This window comes from Chrysemys picta, chromosome 7 (genome assembly GCF_011386835.1).
Source record: "Chrysemys picta bellii isolate R12L10 chromosome 7, ASM1138683v2, whole genome shotgun sequence".
In the NCBI taxonomy this organism is placed as follows: domain Eukaryota; kingdom Metazoa; phylum Chordata; order Testudines; family Emydidae; genus Chrysemys; species Chrysemys picta.
In genome coordinates this window covers 9,071,386-9,095,666 of record NC_088797.1, presented here as the reverse complement: position 1 = coordinate 9,095,666, position 24,281 = coordinate 9,071,386, and the positions used below count along the sequence as shown (strand labels likewise).

The 24,281-nt window shown below is 43.2% G+C and overlaps 1 protein-coding gene across 13 annotated transcripts in view; it reads right to left on the bottom strand.

The window, feature by feature from the left end:
* Nucleotides 1-24,281, bottom strand: part of MITF (melanocyte inducing transcription factor) — a 164,473-nt gene continuing 140,192 nt past the window's right edge. For 9 of the 13 annotated variants that reach the window (XM_042849962.2, XM_008179485.4, XM_008179488.3 and 6 more), the window contains 7 exons: nt 23,446-23,529; nt 21,646-21,741; nt 14,992-15,109; nt 11,086-11,160; nt 9,965-10,040; nt 5,859-6,006; nt 1-4,252 (listed from right to left, as the gene is read on the bottom strand). In XM_042849962.2, coding sequence (XP_042705896.1) covers nt 3,872-4,252; nt 5,859-6,006; nt 9,965-10,040; nt 11,086-11,160; nt 14,992-15,109; nt 21,646-21,741; nt 23,446-23,529 — 978 coding nt within the window. In that variant the 3' untranslated portion in view covers nt 1-3,871. Of the gene's footprint in view, nt 4,284-5,858; nt 6,007-9,964; nt 10,041-11,085; nt 11,161-14,991; nt 15,110-21,645; nt 21,742-23,445; nt 23,530-24,281 lie in introns of all 13 variants that reach the window. The other 4 variants (XM_008179486.4, XM_008179490.4, XM_042849966.2 and 1 more) reach the window with 2 other exon arrangements.

Sequence of the window (24,281 nt, the reverse complement as noted above, 5' to 3'; positions counted from 1 at the left end):
TGTGAAAAACCAAATGCTTTAATCCATCTATCAAGAACAACAGTTCAAAGTATTTCATGGGATACATTACTATCGATCCATAATTTACAGTGCTATGGACCATACACAAATTATTGCTGCAGTCAACAGCAGGTGAATATCAACAACATTACAGTACCAAGCATCATAGCAAGAGGCAGTAATTAATGTCACCTTTTCAAGAAATATAGGTATTTTATATCAACATCTGCTTCTTCCCAGTGCATTTTATGTAAAAAAAACACATCAATGTAAGTGCATTATTTTGTGCTTTGCTTTTTTTTTCCTTGTACACTTCCTATTTGCTTTTATAGGCTGCAGAGTTAATATTGCTTTCGAGTCTAAAAACAATAAAGAACTTCATTATATTCTATACGTTCATATTTGTTGCATGGTTTTGGCAAAGTGAGAATTGTTTGGTAATCCATTTACCTGGCCAGGTAAGCCAGGCCTGGCTCACATTGTTGGCATGTGGGCCATACAGTCATTACAGCTTGAAGCTTTGCGCAATAACTGTCCTAGGGATGCTGCTCCATCTTGCTGACGCAATGTCTTGCCTCAAGCCGCTGACTCCACATTAAGGGCCATATGCTCCATGGTGCATGTACCGTAGAGAGAATAAGAGCATCAGAACTTAACTGTCTGAAAAGCCCTTACCTCCTACTGGCGTACCAAATGAGAACACTCATGTGCTTTCAGCTGCAATATCCCAAAATGGGGTTTGACCCAAGGACGCGTAAGAGGAGATGAGGAAAAGGCCAACGTTGAGTGTTACGTACAGTGTGCTATCTTTACAGACAGCACAATATGGCTGCTGGGGGCCATAGTAATGTTCATCCAGAGAAATCCAGATCTTGGTAAGGAATCGTATTTTTGTCAATTTCTAAGCATACGGGGACCATCTACAAATCGCATGAGGGCAGGGGATCAGGGTTTCATTTTAGTCCACAGAGGGCTCAAATAAGCATGATGCATATTTGCATACCCTACATCCAGGCCCCACTTCTACATAGCTCCAAACTGGATGCCGTGTTGGCTACCATCTTGAATGGATTTTTCTGGTTACAACACCCAAATGACCTTGTGCATCCCATTTTTGTCCAATTGCTGCAGCTCTCTGGCCTTTGCTCACCCTTTTACTCTGAAGGGGAATATATGACCTTGCATTAGAGCTATAGCCACTCTTTTGCTGTTATTTCCTTCATCTGTCACCGTTAAGGTATTGCAACAACAGGAGCAAGTGACTGCATGCATAGTTGCTAAACTGTGGCACAGCTGCTGTGCCAAGAGCCACCCAGGATATATGAGCATTTTAACTGCATTGCTGAGTATGGTGATGGGCTGCAATACGCAATGCTGGAGACATGTGCACTGCCTCTGGGTCACAGTTTGGAAACCACTGGCGTTACAGATACAAAAAAAAAAAAATCTGTCCAAAAAACAGGCTAGGAAGAACAGGCATTTGTCGTAACACTGTGAGCTGACCCTTGCGCCCCCGCCCCCCCAAAGTGACAAATCTGGTGATTATCAAAGCGAATATACAGTTAGCTATTCAAGCAGAAACAAAGAACTGCATAACTAACCGGTGAAAGAGCTATACAAATATAAGAAAATGTCAAGAATATAGAATCATAGAACTGGAAGGGACCTCGAGGGGTCATGGTCAGGTGTCCTGCACTCAAGGCAGGACCACATAGTAAACTAGACCATTCTTCCATATCGGCCACATAGGAGAGTTCCGTCTCTAAGCCCCAATCCACCCCAAGTACCAGAATAGAAAGCAGCAGAGCTGATAACAGGCCCAGTCATGCACTCCCATTGTCAAACAAAAAACTCCCATTGGCTTCCATGAGAGCAGGACTGGGCACCAGTGGTTTCAAGGATTTTTCATAATCGAAAGTATATGTGAAAGATGCAGCATCCATCAGTATGAACCTTCCACTAAAACGCCTGACGTTTTGTCCTCTGTCTTTCATCATCACTATATTCACATTTGATTTCGGAACACTATTAGACCGCCATGACCAAGTTTTCTTGATCAAGTCTGCCATGTTGGCACTCAATCACTAAACAAGATTTAAATTTTTATATATTATACATATCTTTCCAGTATAGCACAAAGAGAATGGGACGCTCTTGTTTTCTACATAGGGCACCAGGCTACACTCAGATTTCCTATAAATATCACCCCAAAACTTCCTTCTATGCCACACTTCAGTCAGTGCTAGTCCAAGAAGACTACTACTACAATTTAAGGCACTTCATTCTGAATGAGATGCTTTTCTGATACATTTCAACTGTAGGCTGCTACGGAGAAATCCAGTCGATCTGGCTCATAACACCATCTGTCATCTTTGTAAAACATCTAGGTTTGATAGAATACGATTATAACTACTGTTATTGCATAGGACTACACTTGCGTAGATAATGCACCAAAACTACTTTTACAACATTGTTGCAAGTTAAATTAATACGATGGTTATAAAGTAACAGTTATTTTAAGATACAGTAAATTTACTCTTTTTAAACCAGCCATATTGCTGAAATAAAACACCAAATTAATTACTCTAAGGGGCATATTAACTATATAGTTATTAGGCTTCAAGCATATTATTATTCTTTCTGTATCACTAAAAAATAAATATGTAAGTTCATTGTCTCTACAGAGCTTTGTTTTATTACCTAGTCTAAATTTGTACTACACCTTAAATTGTGTTTAAAAATATTTCCAAAGTGAGACTGTAATATACAAAATATTCTCAAAATCTCTCAATACACAGGATCCTGCATAAAAGCTTCCTTTCAAGTGTTTACAAAGAATGCAGAAAACCTCCAGTGAGTTTTAAACATGTCAAAAAATTGTTGCAATATTAAGAGGCATATTCTTATAAATGAAATACAGCTATATTTAAAAAACAAAACAAAAACATGAGGATAACTAAAGAATCCATGCAAATGAAAAACCTGTACAACGCTTAAAAAAAAATAAAATGTAAGGCCAGTTAGAAATATACAACAAAATGTGCCCAGTTGATAAAATGTATTGAATTTTGTCTGAAAATGTACAGTGCTCCTGTCTGTTTTACTGTCGATGAACAATTCTAAGTGTCCTTTCCAAAATAAAAGCCTTTAAAGAAAAGCTTGAAGTGGGAGAAGAAGGGAAACCCTTTCAGTTGAGAGTAAGAATAACAACACTCCAAGAAACAGACAGATTCATGCCTCCCTACACACTCTCCTTCATTTCTACATCATCGTCAGGAACATTTCATATTGGAATCAACACAATCAGTATGTGTTAATGCTAGTTTTATTATTATTATTATTATTATTAAAGTAGAATAGTGATTTATTTTAAACATCTTGTGATCTAAAGACTAAACTAAGTTTGACGGATACTGTATCTTTAAGGCAGCACTATTAAATCAACACAACATGGTTACAAAGTGGATATTTTTGGTTTCTTCACATTCTCTCTCTCTTTTTTTTTTTTTTAGCTTTACATTTAGTTTCCAAGTAAATAACTTGTTAGTTTCCCCTGAATAGAAACAGACTGTTTTGATTTGTAATTCTATTGCTTTGAGTAGATTTGACCAGTTCAAAGTTCTTAGCGAATCCAGTTCACAAATACTGTACATAGGTTGTACAATATTTTGGAGGCATTGGTACTTTTAAAATAGAATATACAAGTCTTTTCACAAAATTCAAAAATATATATATAATATATATACTGGGCTATTGATGAAGCACAAGTAGATTTAATATTAAAAGAAAATCAAAAAACCTAAAAATGTAAATTATTTAATCTACTGATTAAGAAATGAAGCAGTTTATGAGAGGCCATGCCAAATATCTGCTAACAAGCATGATCAGTATCTTCCATGCTCATGCTGCTTCTTCTGCTACTTGTTTTTGAAGCTCCAGGAGATACTGAGGAAAGGAGTGGGTCAGTAACTCCTACAGGGGAGAGAGTATCGTCCATCAAAATATCTTCCAGTTTGGATCCCGCTTTTGTGGGGACACTGTAGGTTCCTAGGTTATCATTGAAAGTTATGGTACCATCAGTAAGATCGAGGGTAGTCGTGCAAGATAAATCTGAGCGGTGCTGCAATACGTCTTGGTTGCAGTTGTCAATGACCGGTTCTTGCTTGATGACCCGGTTTACCACATCTGGTGAGCAAAGGCCTGTAGATGGGACAAGGGAAAGTCCGTGTGCTCGAGCCTGCATCTCAAGTTCCTGTAAAGAAGGCAACAGACGCAAATAAAACCTGAAAGCAAAGAAAGTGTAATGCACTTGATATATCTTTGATGTACAATTTCTGATGGACCCTTATAAACGGCATCACCCTCTCAGCAGCTCCCATCTCCCTACGAGAGCAACAACTGTTGCAAGAACTGGACTTGATATAACTGTCATATCACCCTCCCAAACTTCATCCACCCCAAATCACTACTTAAATAATGTTCTCTCAATTAAAAAAGTCTGCAGAGAGTCAATGGTGGCAGACCACTGCAGGACTTTTCCTGGAGAACCATCTCATTGCCAAAACCAAATTTCACAGGCAATACGATCAAGATGTCTTCAAGCAAACCAGCAACTTAAGTTCTCAAGGGATATCCAGATCAGCAGTGTTGACAGCAACCACAGCAAAGCCTTACAGTGCCGGGCCATGACGACAGTTACACTACATCTTTTTGTATTATTTGAATCCGTAACTACCATAAATGGAGCCACCAAAATAAATTGGTAATAATTGCAAAGTCCTGCTATTCATAGGGGAAACTGAGGAGCTCTCCAGGAAAAAGACACCATCATAGTATATTACTTCCTCTGGTGAAAATCCCCCTGGCTTTCATCAGTGCACTGCTTAATTTACTGTTCAATGTATTTTTAATAGACATGCAGCCATTGGCTGGCTCTCCCTGCAGCAGCTCAGTACTAGACACAAAGGGAATGCACAAAGCAGGGAAGAAGAGCTGCGAGCTTGGTGGCTTTCAAGGGATGGTGCCGCAGAACAAGGCTGGTATCCTGTTCCCCCCTTTCCCACCCTCAGCACTGCCTCCAAGCTTCACTGAGTTCACTCTGTGCAGAGCAGCAGCTGAGAGGCTCCTGCAGACTACCAGGGAGGAGGCTGTTAATGTAGCATCATTCCCTTCTCCCTTGCAGAGGGCAGGGAGACAACCTTGCATGGAGGACTCCCGCTATCTGCAGATCTCTGGGACAGCCTGTGCCTAGCGTTGGCGCTCCGTGTGAATTTGTAGAACATCATTCTACTCAACTGCTCTGTTTAGGAAGCAGTGTCATGTGAGTGGAAAACCATTAGCAGTCTTGAGTCAAAAAGCATTTGAACTAACTTGACCATATTGACAATTGCTCCATATAGAATATGGCACCTTGGGTCTCATCCTGCTCTTATTGGAGTCAATGCCAAATCTTTCTCTGCCTTCAGTGAGAGCAGGACTAGACTCCTTATCTGCATGTACAACCTAATAATGCCCAGTGTAGTTTGAAGTGCTTAGAGTTGTGTGGTGAGAGCAGAGAGACTGTAGTGGGAGCAGAGAGACACTAAACTACAACTGCTTTACAAAAAGGCTAGAGAATTATCTGCTATCCAGAAGCATCTCACTTTTTAAAGTTCCTCCTACAACATAGCTCGTCTCCTCTGGTAACTGGAGGACCAAGAACTCTACAAGTTCAACTCAGCATTAATCATAGGTATTGCAGGACCAGCACAATGGCTCTTCTAAGTTACATAGTAAGCTGGCGTTTCCTTGTAGATAGATGTGAATGATATACAAACATACAGCTGTTAAATTCATTCATAATGTATGCATCAGCAAACCTGTATTCTGAGCAGTAGATGTCTGTTGGCATGTTCTAGTTTCTTCTGCCTGTTCTCAAGTTCTTTTGTGCGTTGTTGTTCTCGCTGCAGTTTGCGGATATAGTCCACTGATGCTTTTAAAATAGTGCCCTTATTCCAGCGCATGTCCCTGTAAAAGTAGTGTTTGGGGGGAAAAAAAACAAACAAAAAAAATCACTCTCACCCAAGCACATGGATCAAGCCAAAGCATAGAGCAGAACCGCAGCACCGTTTAACAGCACACAAGTTACACCACACCTGATCAGAATTACAGTATTACAAACTATCGACTTTGAAAAGAGCTGTGTGAAATACACTAGGGGGAGCCAGAGGGCAACTCATTAGCAGGCAGCCTACTGTACGGGATTCGGATTCACGTAATTCCTGAAGAGGAGACATGCTCACCATTGCTTTCTCATGGGAATGAAACTGCAGGGATGGGAAATTGCAGTACTCAAGGAGTCGTGGTTCGCACAGAACTCATACTAGAGCATTAGTTCCAAGGGACAGAATGGCTAAAGATGAGAGGACTCACTCAGCTTTTAATGACATCTGTGAGGCTGCTTGACTACCCCTCGTTGTACCCCCCTCTAATGAGCAATGCTGGATTTCAGCTTTGATCTTTGAACAACATAGTTAAACTCCCATTCACTAATGACCAACTCTAGTCCTGGACTGCAAAGACGTGTTATTGAATGGGAGAAAAGGGCATGGGAGCCTTGGACACCCTCCTATGCAGTCTCAGGGCAGGACTCCTAGGCTCTTTTGAGCCACTAACATAGCCTCTGAGTGGGTATGTCTACATTTATGGCACCATGTAAAGTACAGGCCCTACACATGTAGCTACACACAGCAGGGGAAGGCAGGCTGCGTCCACACTTGTCACTGCAGCGTGTAGCTACACAAAGTAGGGAAAGGCTCTGGCAGGGCAGAGCCTTTCCTCTGGCCAGAGCCTTTCACTGCCACCTCCCTGCTGTCAGGATCTTTCTCCACTACAAAAGCCTTTCACTGTGGCGGGGAAAGGCTCCAGCAAGAGTGAGGCAGCGGGACACTACGCTGTCAAAAACAGCAGTACAGAGGTGGGAGGCATTGCTTGGACGTGTAGAAAGCCATGTAGGGTATAAACCTTGGGGGTTCTACTCGGCTCACTTAAGCCACACAATCTACGTGGCTGTTTATACCCATGCTAGGTGGGTGTGCAGTTGATCAGGGGGTGTGGTGAACCGTCCAGCCAGCCAGCACACAGAATTCATGTGTTAGCTAGGAGTGCATGAGACTCCTTTGCTCGTGGGAGAGCACACGCACAAACAGCCTCCCCTATGGAGTCCTACCAGGGCTGGCAGGACACTAGAATTAAAAAGGTTTCATTGGGAAGTATCTGTTCACATTTACACTGATTAGGGCCCAATTTTTCCTGGTAGGGTCTTATCACACCACCAAGCTATTAAAATGTATACACAGTAGCAAGGCTCAGATCTAACATGTTGGCACAGAAGCAAACAACTGATTGATGATGCATCCGAGGGTGCATTTTCCAGGGATTCCTTAGTAGGGAAGGAGGAAGAGACATTTTGTGTAATGTGGGAGACAAAGACCAATTAATAGTGCTGGAAGGAAATGTTTTTATTTTTTTTTTAAGCTGTTAAAGAGACAGACAAGTGTATTTTCCTGCTATTCAGTGCATCCTTTACGAACTTCAGCGTACTGATCTTTGCTCTTCTGATTAATTGGTTTCAAGCAATATATCAAACTACTTGATAAATGCTTATGTAGCTAATGCACAGACCTAGCACCTGCTTTATTTATTTACTCCATGGCACTGAGAAACTTACGAAGAAAGAAATACAGAACATTATTTTTAATTTTCAGGATAGCAAAAGCAAATGCGCGGTCTCTAGATTATCCCATCTCTGTAGCAAAAATGTAAACAGAGTGAAAGGTGAACCGACAGATTTCTTCTTGGTGATCATTCATGAAGAATCAAGAACTGTTGTGTATAATGAGTTTCTGTGGCAATGTAAAGTGGATGTAGGTCATCTCCTCAAGAAATATGGGTTTATCAAGTTACTCCATCAATTTTCCTCTGGAGGGAACAATAACTTTCCAGTTTTGATACTAGCATATACTGATAAAGCTTTGTTGCTAGTGGAGAGCAGAAGAGATTTCAAAGTACAAATGGCCCAAATCCTGCACTCCTTGGATAAAGTGCCTGCTCACTTCAATCACCCCAACTGGAGTTTGGACTAGACACCAGGATTAACACCTTCACCCTTATGAAAAATGCTCTGGGATCATTAATGAGCCCAAGGGGTCAGATCTTTGCTTTATGTACAGCTGGTAGATTTTTCAAGCGATCTCAACGCAAGGATAAGCCTACTTGAGGAATGGCAGCCACCCCAAGAACCTCTCTTTCTAAATGGGCTGACCAGGAATTGAGGCAAATGCCTACTCTTCCGGTTCACATCCATCTGCTGAACAGGCTTCGATCTAGGGGAATACATTGGCAGTGCTCACAATTAAGTCCTTGCTGTAAGGGGTGTCCTTCACAATACTCTTCTAAAAATTGCAAGAGACACTGTATAAGGGATTCTTTACATGGAGAAATTGACTGGCATAACTACTGCTGAAAAAGCTATTCTGCGATAGCTATTCCAGAATAGCTCCATGTGTGGACACCCAATCCAGAACAGAGATACTTCAGAAGAATAGCAATTCCAGATTAGAAGTGGAGTAATTATTCTGGAATAAAATCACTTTTATTTGGGAGTAGTGTCCACATGGAGGAGTTTTTGCAGAACAGCTATGCCAGTCAGTTCCCCCGCATGTAGACAAGGCCTAATTAATACCTCTGGTGCCTGGTCCTCGCAAGAGGGTTAGGATACATGGATTGCTTGAAGGCATTGTACTGGAATTTGCAGATATTTTAACCCCCCCGTCTAAGCCCATCATGACGGTACTTATGTGGGTTTGCCCGTCTGTGGCTGGTGGGAGTATCAGCATGTCAAGATAAGATTTCGGTCCATTGGAACATAGAAAGCATCTGGCTCAGCTCAGCGGCCAGCAGGAATCCTGTTCTGGGTTCTGCATCAGAGCCCAGGAACTCCCAAGTCAGGTACTAGAACAGGAGGTAACCACCAGCCTTGTTTCCCGTTTTTTGACTTGAGAGGACTATCCGCTTGGGAGCAGTATTATTTTCCATTTGAATTGCCAGACCAATCAGAGCAATGGTCCACTTGGTCCAGTATCTTATCCCATAGTGGCCAGTATCGGAGGAAGATATAAAACCTCCACGGGGAACAGTTATGTGCCAACATGCCAGCAGGAAAGTTTCCTCCTACCCAAGGCAGTTAGTGCGAAGCACATGATCAGACATCCACTGAATCAATGGTAATACGCCCACTGACTTCAATGGGCACTGATTCAGGCCTTTAGTGATTGGCTTTCATCCTGGAACATGAAGGTTTCATATCCCTTATATATTTTTATCCTAGCTATGGTAAATTAACTACAGTAAATTACTTAATAAAGCTACTTCTGCATGGATGTGCAAGCCGGGGTGTGCTTGTGGCAAGTTTGTAGTCAATGATGTGGAGAACCGGGAAGAAGCAACATTTTGTTTTTTCTGTTTTCTGAAAGGGCGGGGCAGTACACTGGGTGCTCACTGACACAACTGCTGCCAAGTTCCTGTGGGCCAGACTAGTGCTTCTGCAAAGGCGAACTCATTGGCTGATACGGTTCATTAAGATACACCATCTACACAATCTTCCAGGAGGATCAAACACAAATTATTCAAAATCTTTAAAAGATTTCAATGACTGTGAAGAGACTCAGTGGTGTGGCCTTACAGGGGTCTGTCTACACAGGGGTATTAGTGCACAACAAACTAGGGTGTGAATTTCAAGCACACTAGCTACTCCACGCTAATTGTCCACATGGACACACTTACTGGGTGCCCAGACTGCCCTTCAGTGGTTTAGCTTAATGTACTCCCAAAGTATAGTAAGCTATTGAGCACAAAGGCACTCTTAAGACATTTAAACAAAAATTCACACATATCATCATTACCGAAGAGACAGTACCATACTTACGGGTCATTTGATTTTGGTATCAACGTGCCTAATTCTTTAATGCGATCGTTAATATTAAATCTTCTCCTTCGTTCAACTTTAGGAAAATAACAAAGAAATATACATTAGTAAAAATAATTCTTTCTGCTTACAGAATGAAACCCCTTTAACGTAAAGATTTCAAAAACACTTTATGCTTTATACATACATGTATACTTAATACCTGTATCACAAGTATGTTATAAAGCTTAAGTGAAGTAAGTCTTATACCCACTTTTCAACTGGATAAATTAAGACACAGAAACTGAGTGATTTGTCCAAGGACATCCAGTTTGTCAGTGGAAAGGCAGAAAAAGACCTAAGGTTCTGAGTCCCAGTCTCATTCTTTAAGTACTTTGCCATACTTCCTCAAAACACTACATGATCCAATTTAAAAATCTTAAACCATACTGTGCCATCAAGGAGACGTTGCTATTGAAACCAATGGGGAGTTCTGCTTTCTAATAAGAGGCATGAGATTGTTTCTTGTTTTTAGAAATGATATAAAGGATCCTAAAGTGTCCTTTTAGAATTTTAAAGTTAGTAAAACACGTGTATTCATGGTTGGCAAATATTTTTTTTAAGGAGCATACTTTTATAATAATAATAATAATAATAAAAAATATATGCACAGAAGTTTAAAGATTAGATACATGAATTGATTGCATACATTAAGTTGTTGTTTAAACTACAAATTTTGGTAACATTTTGTATGGTGTATTTGTCAAAGGCAACTGGCCACATTCTACTCTCAGTTATACCAGTGCAGGTGAAACCCCTTTGAATTCAGAATTTGGATCATATTCTCATAAGTTTAAAAAATTGTTCTCAAATAATTGTTTTAACAAAATATTGCTTTCAATTCAATAGCGAGTTTCAGCAATCAATAGGAGCGAATTTGGGATATTCGATTTGTGGCTATAACCAATAAAGTGGTGTAAGTACTGCACAGTAAGCCACCCAAAGCTTTAAGCAGCCTGCATTCCAATGCCTTTTTAAAAATAATTAAAATCTTAATGATCATCTGTGTAACTTATTCGTCACTGTGGGTCATCAACTAAAAAATTCAGGAAATATTGTACACTGAGCATAATCAAACTTACTTAAGTTGTGATTGTCTTTCTTCTGCCTCTCTTTAGCCAGCGCCCTTGCTTCTGACTCTGTAGGAAAAATACACGCTGTGCACGTGAATGAAGTCATTAGAATTTTGGAAATTCAAGGAGTACAACATAGCAATTTATACAGCACATCCATATTTCTGATGTCATTTATCTTATCACTAGAGATATGCCTCACTACAGAGACCATAGTAACACAGCTACAACGCTGTAGCTTTGCTGACATAACCCCATCCAGCGTTCCTCAAACTGACGGTCCCGACCCAAAAGGGGATCACAAAGCAATTGCATGGGGGTCATCAGATCACAAAAAATATTGGGATAACCTTTCGATCCTTCGCTCGGGTTACCATACTTTAAGTTCCCAAATAGAGGACACTGCTGGGGGAGGGGAGCTGGAAGGGGGTGGGTACAGCAGCTGCCAGTCTCCCGCTACCCAGCTCTGAAGACTGTTCTGCTGCCAGAAGTAAGGGTGGCAATACCATACTGTTGCTTTTCACTTTTTGAGACGCTCCAGTGCCTTTGACTGCAGGGATAGTGATTACATGCTTCATTTAGCGCTCCTCTGAGTATGTACAGTATTTGGGGGGGGGGGCGCGCGGGGGATCGTCAGAACCTGAAATATTTTCAAAGAGGGGCTCAGCAAAAAAAGTTTGAGAACCCCTGGCGTAGAGGAGGCCTACAGAGACAGAAAGGGTTTTTCCATCCATGTGGAAATACCGCCTCCCCCAATGATGATAACTACGCCGATGGAAGCACTATTCCATTGACACAGCTGTGCCTATATTGGGGGTTAGGGCAACATAACTGTGTCAGTGAGGGGTGTGTTTGACATTGCTAGGTAAACCTAACTTTAAGTGTAGACCAAGCCTAAGAGAAGAGAAGGGACCTATTGCAGCAAGGTACCTAAGCACAATGCTAAGACACAACAACGTGCTCACAGCAGTGCAAGAATTATCCAAGCATTATAGAAAAAAAAGATTTCACTTCTTTAGAAGCAATAGGTGAAATCCATCCCTGAGTAAAATACATTGACTCCATTGGAGTTACAACAGGGAAGAAGTTAACCCAAAAGTTCTAAGGAGGCATCTGCATAGCCACCTAGAAACAGGGTGAGATTCTTCCACTGGATTTGAACCTCTCAGCCATAGTGTGCAGACAAGCAAAGGGTTTAAATCCCACAAGGAAAGGTGGTGTGAAAACTATGCTTAAAAACACTCTAAATCTGCAATTACACATATTTCTGTTGCAGCACAAATAATTTTACTCATCACATGGGAACACAATACAAAACAAGAAGCAGATCATGATGTGTTTTCCTAAACACAGAAAAGGGATTATGATGTTCTCAATATCACCGTACTTCCAGACCTCAGTTATGGGAGAGCAAAAAGCTTTTCTACCCTGAGGATGCAGAGATCAGAAGTCTGTGTCTGTGTCCACACTGGGGACAACGAAATCCTCATTTACAGCAACAGATCTCCTCAAGGAAAACACTACTTTCTGATTTGAACTGATAAGCCCCCATCCCACATGACATCAAGAGTATCGCTTTTTAAAGGGAAATTCTTCAGATGCTTTCATATTTTTATGTGCATTTTGGTACCATACATAAGATGTGAGGCACTGTCCACACCCAGGAAGCTAGTCCCTGCATATGACCTGCTAGCACATATTCTGATGTCTCTGCTCTTACAGTGTGCAAACCATTGCTCTGAACCACCCCCACTTAAGGGATGATTGTGGCAGGGAGACAGTCGACCTAATTACAGACACTTATCTTGACTTAACACCACATCTGAAAGAGCATTCCTCATTCACAGATTTTTTTCGCTCTACATCCCAAGTCATAGGCACCAACTCCGTGGGTGCTCCGGGGCTGGAGCACCCACGGGGAAAAATTGGTGGGTGCTTTGCACCCATTGGCAGCTCCCCCCCCCCAGCTCACCTCCGCCTCCGCTCCACCTCCTCCCCTGAGCGTGCCGCGCAGCCCGCTTCTCCCCCTAGCTCCCAGTGCTTGCTGCTGCGAAACAGCTGTTTCGCGGCGGCAAGCGCTGGGGAGGAGGGGGAAGACGGGGAACGCAGCGCGCTCAGGGAAGAGGTGGGGCTGGGCCGGGGATTTAGGGAAGGAGTCCAATAGGGCCAGGGAGGGGGCGGAGTTGGGGCAGGGACTTTGGGGAAGGGGTTGGAATGGGGGCGGGGTGGGGGCGGAGTCAGGGCGGGGCCGAGGGCGGGTTGAGCACCTATCTGTGCCGGGAAAAGTTGGCGCCTATGTCCCAAGTCTCACACAACCTTGTACTGTGCATCTGCCAGTCTGGCTGCTTTCCTATGTATTCCCTCAGGCTGTGTGCTTAGCTTGCACCCAGAGGCTCAACTAACTTTCCGCCATTGTGGAACATCCTGTGCCTGGTTGCTATGGTCTTCAATCAGACTTCGTTCACAAAGGGCTTTTGGAGCAGCACACCTTTTTTAAGCATCTCTACACCTCTAGTGCAATCCTAACGGCCTTCCAAGGCAAGCGACCATTTTATCAGCCACAACAGCCTTTGTTTATGTGGCGTGACCACATGTCAGAAAGCAAACGGTGCCAGTGGCTTGGCGCTGGCACAGAGGGAGGACTCCCGCCAGAAGAGTCAGCACGTGCAGAGCTGCTCAAGGAGTACATTGGAGCTCGCTGCTGCCCAACATCTGTGGTTTAGTTCAGTGAGCTTGTGAGACTGCAGAACGCCAACCTAGCAAATAGGTAAGAATGTAGGCAGCCAAGAAACTAGACCTCTAGCATGTCTGCTGAAGGTTTCATCCCCAAATACCAGATCGTCCTCAGAGTATGTCTCTTGTTAAGAGGAATTGGTCATGTGCTTAAAGCCAGTTTTACAGGGGCATAAGGTGTACTTAATAAGTGGGCTGAACTATCCCCTAAATGTGGCTAGCTGCTATTTTGCCTCATTCCCAAAATGAAAGTGAAACTAAGACAGCGAGAGGTGCCTCAAAGAATACCACCTTTCCCGTCTCTAAAACACACCCCCAGTCTTAAAGCCTCACTCTAGTTTGCTTCTGCATAGATTTGTATTTTAAACAGTGGACTGGTTTTTGGGTTATTGCTTTTTTAAACTCATGTCTTTTTTAAATAGATGTTCTTTCCCTTGGAGCTGCAATGGAAGGTGATTTTATCCATCTGTTACTTCCTAATGCATCTAAACGTTTGAGATCAGAGCACTGTTCATATGTAAGGAAAGTCTGTTTTAGGACTTCGGTGATGAGATTCTTGGAAGATTCTTAACCTTTATGATGATATAAATGAGTAAATATCCATTCATTCCTCAATACCTGACCACCTAAATGCAGCAGCAAGGGGTAATTTGACACTTGTTAGAGGATCCCACATTCATTACCTGACAGTATTACAAATTATTTTCTTATCATTAATAATCACCCCCATTGGCAGAGACACTACGTACAGTATTCTTCTCCGTGAAGTCTCTTGAGAAGCATCATGTTAATTCAAGTCGCTATTTCACCTATAGCCGGAGCAGCATCTAATAGATCCAATCTAGAGAGTAGCTATGTAAGAGATGCGAAGAGCTTTCTATCTTTTAAATGCTGCAGGGTTTTACTCTGCAGGTTGATTATGAAAACCCTTGGATTTCCACGCATTATGGTACTGTCCTTGTTTGTTACAAAGCAAACTGATTACATATCTACGGAAAGGAAACTAACCCCTCATGGGCTGTGTAGTGGAAGCCAACAGGTCTGCTAGGAAACGTACAGCTCAATTCTCCAGTTTGCACCTCCAAATTTCCCTTTGCATAACTGAATTTTCAAACACATCTCTTAAAAAAGGAAACTCTCATGTCAGATCATTTCAAGTGATAACATTTTAAGATCATTTACCTGTGAGCTCCCTTTTTATATTGGGAAGATTAGCTGGACACGAGTTGCTGACATTCAGCCCTGAAGGAGGCATGCCTTGGTTGCCATAAAGGTCAATCAAATTGCCAGATACGGGTAACTGGAAAAGATAAAAGGGAGAAGGGTCACTTGCTGCGTCCCATCTGAAACACTTGAACAAAGCCAACATTTGCTTAGAAATCTGTTCTCGGCTCCATGCGCAAACAGGAAGCTCAACATCACTAGTGAAAATGTGCCTGGACGTGAAAAATAACTACTCTGCAATCCTTTCTCAAAGGCGAGATCCCAGAAGAAACAGAAAGCAAAGGATGATACAGAATATATAGACAATGCCATACGGATGCCAAGGAACTTCACTCTCCAGGCTACGAAGGACCTCTGCATAAGAACTAACTAGATTTTTTATATGTTATGATATTGTTCCTGTATAGTTTAAAAAAAACTGACTATACTTGTATTGGGGGAAAAAGGAAAAAAAGCCTTTAAAGTTTAAAATATAACCATAAGAGGGAGCCCAAACTCTCCCATAAATGTTAAAGAAGTGACATTGCCTAACAGAAATGAATTACACATTCATGTAATGTGGACTTGTTTAAGCCAACTGTATTTAGTTGACCTGAGAGCTGCCTGCATAGTATAGACCTACCTTGATTTGGGATTTTCCTGTTCTAACATGAAAAACACACAGGGGGGTGGGGGAGGTTTCCACACTTTTTTGCATTATATGGGCCAGGGTGTCTCAAATCATGGAGTTAAAGTGCCATTGCATTCTGCAGGAGTTCCAAGTACCTGAGAAGGCCTGCTAGGAGGGATCTGCAATAAATGGAGCCTTATGGTCACATGACCTCATGTTAATGATGTGAAGTCACCATGTGGCAGGAGAGGATGCAGGCTGCACAAATTATGCAACTGATAAACGTTGGGGAACAGGGGCTTATTGGAGAAATACCTAGTCAAAAGTGACACCAAGAGTCTTAACCTAACTACATCCAACTCCCCTAAGCATGCAGGGTACGGTTATGAGGTGTCCGTTAAAAGTCCGGTCAGCGGTGCGGTGGGGCTAAGGCAGGCTCCCTGCCTGCCCTGGCTCTGCACGACTCCCGGAAGTGGCGGCATGTCTGGCTCCTAGCAGTGCAGGGGGGACCAGGGAGGCTCCATGTTGCCCCCACAGCTTCCATTGGCCGTGAGCCACAGCCAATGGGAGCTGCAGAAGCAGTGCCTGTGGGTGTGCTGCCAGCCCCCTGAGCCTAGGAACTAGACATGCTGCTGCTTCCGGGAGCCGCATGGAGCCAGGGCAGACTGGGAGCCTGCCTTGGCCTTGCTGTGCCGCCAACCAGGTGCTGCCTCAGGTAAGCACCGCACCCCGAACTCTGCCCCACACCCCAACCCCTGCCCCAGGTCGGAACCACCCCCCCCTGCAACTTAACTCCCTCTCAAAGCCCGCATCCCAACCGCCTGCCCCAGCCCTGAGCCTCCTCCTGGAGCCCATTCCCCACACCCCCTCCTGCACCCCAACCCCCTGCCCCACCCATGAACCCCCTCCCACACCCAAACGCCCTCCTGGAGCTGCACCCCCCCCACACCCCAACCCCAGTCCTGAACCCCCTCCAACACACCCAAACTCTCTCCCATAGCCCACACACCCTCCCGCACCCCAACCCCCTGCCCCAGTCCTGAACCCCCTCCTGCACCCCAAACTACTCACCCCCGGCCCCACCCTAGAGCCCAGACCCGCTCCCGCACCCCAACTCCCTGCCCCACCCTGAGCCTGCACCTCCAGCCGGAGCCTTAACCCCCTCCCACACTTCAGCAAAAGTGAGTGAAAGTGGGGAGAGTGACCGATGGAGGAAGGGGTGTGTGTGGAGTGAGTGGGACTGGGGCCTCAGAGAAGGAACGGGGCAGGGGCAGGGCAAGGGTGTTCAGTTTTGTGCAATTAGAAAGTTTGCAACCCTAATGTGGGGACATAGGGAATACATAATGCACAAGCTGTTTTTACATGCAGTATGATATATATGAGTGAGGAAAGTAGAATTGGAGTCTACCTAGTTATTTCTATCTATTTTCTCTCAGTTACAACTGTGTAACCTGTAGGCAGCGCTGTTAACACGCAAAAGATCGTTAGGCTGGAACATAGAGCAGGGGTTGCTTCTTATAGGCAAACAGGAGCTACTTATTATATGTGCACTGGTAGCAATGCCTAGAGTTAACATTGCTGAGCATGTCCTATTACCGGATCATGTTTTCAGTTGCTTCTAACTGTTTAGGCTCCAATTTTCCATACCAGGTGTCTGCCTCCGGCTGAATTTGTTTGGGTACAAGATTTGGAGGGAAAATTCGTTTCTTTGCTCATGCTCAAAACTTCTTACAACTGTTTCAGAAGTCATGATAAGCTGTAGTGCCTCAATGCTTTGGAGAACAAACTTGACATTTGACAGTTGAGTCTCTAGTGTCAGGGATGTGCCTTCTGCTGTGCCCGGGAAACCCCACTCAAACTTGGCCAAGTTACAAGCCTCTGAAAAATCGGAGTATGCACAAGCTCAGCAAAGGTTTGTTAGAGGGTAGCAAATAGAATCGTCAAAGAATGGATCTGCACCGGGCATGCTCCATCCCCAAGCAGTTCCTACATGCGGACAGGATTGTGCATAAGCTATTCCCACAGGGCAACGGAGTATGCTCCATCTTGGGGGCGGTGGGGTCTGAACAGGACTTTTCCTGCACTTGCTCCTGCAGCCTAGAAGAGGGCTTCTGTGGCACTAAGCATCATAACCGAGCACCAGAAGTTCTCTCTCCCATGCTCTCAATCTCTCCCTTCTAGTGCCCACGCCGCCTGGAGGAGAACGGGGAAGCAGTCAGATTCAAGTGCAAGATGGTGAGATGAGGGATGAAAAGTTGAGAGGAAATCGGGGCCAAAATTGACTGGGATAATCTGAAGGGATGGGGGCAGAAGGGCAATAACTCCTGGAGTACACACCCCTCCAGAACCAGAAACTGAACCAGGATTCTCAAGTATTAACACTTCTCTGACACCTAACAAATATATTTGGGAATCCCACTGACAAAATAAGAGTCTTTTTCCTCTACTGGCTCTTCCACCTAGAGGATAACAGACTACTCAATAGCTCAAGTGATAGTGCTCTGTGCTGTGTGTGGATCCAAAAGTCCCCCAACTCTGCTGATAACCCATCGAGGGGGGAGGGGTGAGGGTGTCAACATGATTTCCCGTCTGGGTTTTACTGCAACTCAGGTAGCTTTCCACTGTTTGGGAACTTGATGCAGATCATCTCAAAGTAGCGAAACAACCTTCAGTCTCCCAGAAGAGGTAATGGAGGAAGGGTAAGCCTGGCCCCCAACTCAGCTTGGGATGGTCACTCACAAGAGTGTGGTATAATGAGACCTCTCCCATCAGGTGTGTCACTCTCAGGGTTTGGTCCTCCAGATGCAGAGGCACACATGAAGTACAGCTGCGGTGTAAATTTCTGTCATTCTTGTTGCAAGATTATGTCAGGATCCCTGAGTACTACAGCTACCAGAAGTTGTAATTTCCAGCTAAAATAATGGCTGGTTGTGCTGGACTCTAATGAAAGGATCTCTTGGGAAACTGGGTGGTAAGTTATGAAATTGAACCATCTCACCACTGATTACAGCCTTACCATCCTTTCCCAATAGCATGAATGTCCACATTCATTTCATTGTGCGTTCTGAATAACCAAGATGGAAAATGGTCTGGCTAATCAACGAAGCACCATGATGCATTGAGGGGCTCCCCTTCCCAAACTGGGGCATCCTACCTATCCTTAGTACTGTCCTGTTCCTTACAATTCCTCCTGACCTACAAACATCATTCCATGACTAACACGGAGCTCCTCTAAAGAGGAGATTTGACTGTTGCAGGAAAGGCAGATTTTAAAGGAAGTCAGGCTAAACGTTCAGGAAGCATTCCATTCCATTTTGGAATTTTGCTTAAGCTTCATTAGTTTTGGTGAGTTTGCAGTTAAACTTCCCCACCCAGCTCTGCTTTTTAAACCTAATTTGTATAAGAGCTAAGCATTAGATACAATACCCCAGCTATTCTGCTGCTGGGTCACTTCCAAGCAGACTGCAAGTAGGAGGTGGCCTTTGTTATGTTTCTTACTGTCAGATCAAATACATCACACTTGAGTTTTGGTCACAAGTGAGAAGACAGGTCTTTGGCAGCGAAGGGCTACTGCTGTAATTTATTGCAAAAAGCCTGATGCTTTTCAATTAATTGGTGCTTGAACCTCCCATTAGCACTCTCTCACTATAGATCTTCTATTTTGAAAATCAAGTGCACTTAGGGTGACCAGATGTCCCGATTTTATAGGAACAGTCCTGATTTTGGGGTCTTTTTCTTATATAGGCTCCTATTACCCCCCCACCCACTGTCCCGATTTTTCACATTTGCTGCACTGTTACCACATGGGGCAAACTGTGCCTTTTCTTTTTTGTTTCTAACAGAACAACAAAGCCTTTGTTATGGTCTAAGCTGAGCGGAGCTATTTATAGATTGAGAGTCTCTGAGGACTGCTTCCTTTCCATGTTCTTTCACCTCGTAGTTAAATCAATAGTAAGCCTACAGATGTTTTACAATGTTACAGCAAAACAGAGTAAGTTCTAAGGGCCCAATCCTGCTCACAATGGCAAAATTCCCATTACTTCAATAGGAGCAGGATCAAACTATTTGAACAGTAATTGCAACAAGATACGTGATATGGTTTTTCTTGTTGCTTGAGAAGAGCACTGGCTTGAAGTTTACTGGGGAGAGTGGGATAAACTTCCTAGCCAATGCAGTTTTACTTTGATGACACGAAGAAGCCCAGATGTTGCCAATCATATTATAATATCTCAGTATACAGCGAAGTATAGAAAGCCTGCATCCTTTTTTTAAGTAATTGATCAAATTAATCCAAAGGATAGAGTTTTTCCTAACGCTATTTCAAGCTACTTATATTGGAAAGTGAATAAATAACAATGAACCATACGCAATAGTATTGGACTTTAAAGTTCACTCTCATTTCATTTAAATCACAGGTTTGGAGGTCTCCATTACAGCTGTGAACTGTAACTGCTGGCACATGTGCCTATGGTGTTGTTACTGGGAGCATGTCTGCACATGGGGCAACTGAAAGGGTTCCCCACTAAAGTAGCACAGAAAAGCACTGGGTGCCTTTCTGGGGGTTCAGGGTTCCCACATCAGGGGTCCCTGTGAAAGGGCATAGGGAGGAGAAATGTAGGAATCACTTATGGAAAGGTTCTATGGGATTTAGTAGGAATTAATCCAATAGGATTCTATAGAAACTACTCCAAGAATTAACTGAAGAGTATATCCTTAATAGGAGGTATTATACTGCCCACGGGTTTTTGTTTTAAACCATCCTAACAGGTTTTTGTTGTTTCTTTAAACCATCCTATAGAATTCCACAGCAGAGATGTGCATTTTGAATCACGCTATGAAATTTAGGAGTGAATTCTCTCCCTGTGGCTCAAAACTCCGATTTAAAAGTTATTTTTATAATCTAGAGGACTTTTCTATGAGGGATATAACCAGAGCGTCTGCAGTGGCGCACACAAGCTCAGAGTGTGCGTAGGATAGGTGTGGGATTTTCTGGGAAGAAAGGGCTAGGCTGTTTAGCATCAAGCAGGTATTATAAAGAGATGGCAACTAATGCCAGTAAGTCCCCTGAGAGCTAGCTGTTAATTCTGGAATTAAATAAAAAACAAACTAATATCAACTGACTCAGTTCTACCCTGTCAGACTTAACAGAACTGATACCCTAGGCAAACAATTTATTGGTGTCTCTTCCATTTCACACATCCCTCCTTTCTCCCCTCTGGTTTTCTGAGCTCCTTTTTCTCTTTCCTCTCTTTCTTAAGCTGTCATTTTCTTTACTCCCTTGTGTTATTTTTCTACCCTCTTGCTAACCTCTCCCTCATCTAGAAAGAGATGTCTTGTCTCTTGTCTACACATAGAAGTTACACTGGTTTAAACTAAAGGTGTGATGTTAAACTCATTTGGCTAAACCTGTGCAGTTTTGCATGTGGATACAAAGAGGTTTAAACCTGGTGTATGTCTATCTGCTTACCTTGCACCTGATGTAAAGCTATGTACGGATGTAGGAATCTAGGGGCACAGGGATCTTTACATCTGGGCTGCTGATTCCCCAGGCTGAATGTAACTTCCCTGGGCTAGCTCCATCTCACGGTGTAAGGACAAGATTAGGTGAAATGAGCTTACCCTTTGCTAATTGGAGACTGGGCCAGGTACCATGATGACCTCCCACTAGGGGTGAGAGGAAAAAACACCTCCCCTTGCAATTAGCACAGGAACCCCCTAAATATGACTCCAACGCAGATGGTTGTGGCTATACCAAAATCCCACCCCTTGTAACTGCTGTCCCACAGCAATTGCTAATGTTTTTAAACCAAGTTCCACCCTGTTGCTTTCCAGTGTAAATTCTTAATTATTATATCATCTACCTAACCACTAGAGACGGCGGCTAGCAAAACGTGCTGTGCTGGGATTTCACACTAAAAGCTATTCTAAAGCGGAGGGGATTTAGATGTAGCTGGACAGGACGCCTAGCAGTCACTATCATGGAAAAGAAAGGACCATTGTACCGTATTGGCCATTTGCAGGGCAGGATCCATCAGGCCAAGGATTTCTTCGTTATAACTTGATTCCAAGCTAATTATGTCGTCAATGACATCATCCATCTGCAACAGAAAGGTGAATGGGGAAAAATGCAAATAACTTGAAACTGAGTTTGTAACACAATCGTAATATTTAAAAATTAAAGAGAGAGACCCAGCAATGCCTACAGCCCTCCTCGTTAGTTCTGTCTCTGTTGGACCCTGAAACCTATGCATTTTTGCCACACTCCAATTCTGTCTCCCAGTGATAATCACGACTCTCCCATCCCAGGAGCGGGTAAGCTGCCTTCAGATATCATCAATGACATTCTTTAATCAGCAGGAGGAGTCAACATTGAGTTGCCAAGCATACCAAGACCAAATGTGCCACAAGTAGGTGGGTTTGGGAGGCGTAGGGCAAAGAAAAGGGCACGGTCTCCAGTGCTACCAACCAGCGTGGCAATTCTACACATTTCAGAATGGTTTCTGGTGGCAACTTCAGAGAGTCCATTCTTGTATAATGGCCAGCATTTGTATTCCTAGGGACTTTGATCAGAGTACCATAAAATTTCCTGGAGTACCATAAAATCAGAGATAGCAGTAAACCGTGATGGCATGTGCATTGGAGAGGATGGAAACAGAAGTCCATTCAAACGCTATCAGCAAAACATAATTTGAGACTAGCTTCTGTGCGTTTTTTAAAACTGGCATATAACTTTATGAAAGAGTTGTGGGACAAATATGAACCTTCCTTCCTGGTCCTCATCTGTCTCTTCTTTCCAACCTCCTCTCCTCACCTTTCCTTCTCTCCTCTTCTAACCCTTGTATTTCACTTTCTTGCCTATCACCATTGCCAAGGATTTCAAAAGTTTGTCCTTGAAACGGTTGCCTCCATCTCTGGTGGAATCCAACTGGTTCACCTCCCTGATATTTCTCTATTGGCAGCTATTTCCATGGGCGACTCATAGGAGATGAGTATCAGAGGGGTAGCCATGTTGTCTGAATCTGTAAAAAGCAACAGAGGGTCCTGTGGCACCTTTAAGGCTAACAGAAGTATTGGAGCATAAGCTTTGCGTCTGATGAAGTGGGCATTCACCCACGAAAGCTTATGCTCCAATACTTCTGTTAGTCTTAAAGGTGCCACAGGACCCTCTGTTGCTTTTCATAGGAGATGCAGTTTCCAAACCAGCTCAACAGAGCAGGGAGTCCAGAGAGTAACATATAGTAACAAAGAGACACTGTAGCAATTACAGGCTATATATTAGACACCATTTTTGCAAGGGAGTGAGAATTCATATCCTTGACCCATATATCCCTATGCTAATAAGGAAATATTAAACTACCTCATCTCACATTATCAAATCTGAATGTAATCTCCATAGAAAGAGGGTCATTCAACATACTAGAGCATTCTAAATAAAATGACAGGATAGAATTAGAATGCATTTCTCCTTCCCACTTAAATCCTATGAAAAGATCAACATACAGGAGCATTCTTTCCAACAATCTTCCCAAGACTTATTTAGAATGCAGAGGCTAAGATTGGCGTGTGGAAGAAGGGTCAACCCTTTTCAGATATACTTCTAATGCACTTTTGAAATAAACTCATAGAAAAGGACACCACAGATTTGGTTTCTATATAGTAATTCTGCCACTCTTATCCTTAAAAAAAAAAAAAAAAAAAAAACCTACAAAGTAGGGGGTAAGTTTCCATATTGGTGATCATGGGGAAACATAGGTTCTCTTTATAAAGGGTTCTGTTCTCCCAACTCCTGTATCATCCAGTACCTGCATGCATGACGCTCGCGTGTGTGTGTTCAGAGCCGGGCACTCGCTCTCCACCCTGCTTTGCTCTTCAAATTTATAAAATCCCTGTGAATATAAAAAAGGGGGAAAAAAAGCAAAGCATGGACCTGGATTTATGGCATAGTCTCTCCTCTAGACGGGCATGGTTGAGCCAGTGTCATGCACACATGTGCCTGATGACACATCAATGTGAAGCTTTAACTCCCTAGAGAAAAAGCAAAATGGGGGGGTGATCATGATTATGGGAAGGAGCTATTTTATTTTCATTTATTTTAAAGCATGTAAACAATTGAATAAAAGAACAAGGAAAGCCCTGCTCTCTTGGCCTGTGCAAAGTGATCGCTGCAAAAAGTAAATCTGAGAAGACATGCACATTGCATTATTATATACTATCAAAGTAGGAGCAGTGGATACATTTGCTTTTAGAGAGTCTTTTTCACTGGACTTATGCAGGTGCACAAATAAGCATCGACTTATACGCACTGGATAGTCTTACACTTACAGATGTACATAAGCATTAGCATCGGCACACATTCGTCAGCACCAGTGAGGTCGTTGCTGCAAATGCTGCGGCAGAAGACTTCTAGGCATCATGCCAGTGAAATTTTGCATGTGCACAACGGAGGGCTGAGACTGAAATCCCAAGCAGTAATATTTTAAAAGGGTATAAACACCATGATATTTTGGGAAGCTACCTAACTCATAACTCGAAAGAGAGACAAGGTGGGTGAGCTTATATCTTTTATTGGACCATCTTCTGTTGGTGAGAGAGAGAGAAGCTTTTGAGCTTACACAGAGCTCTTCCTCCAGTCTGGGAA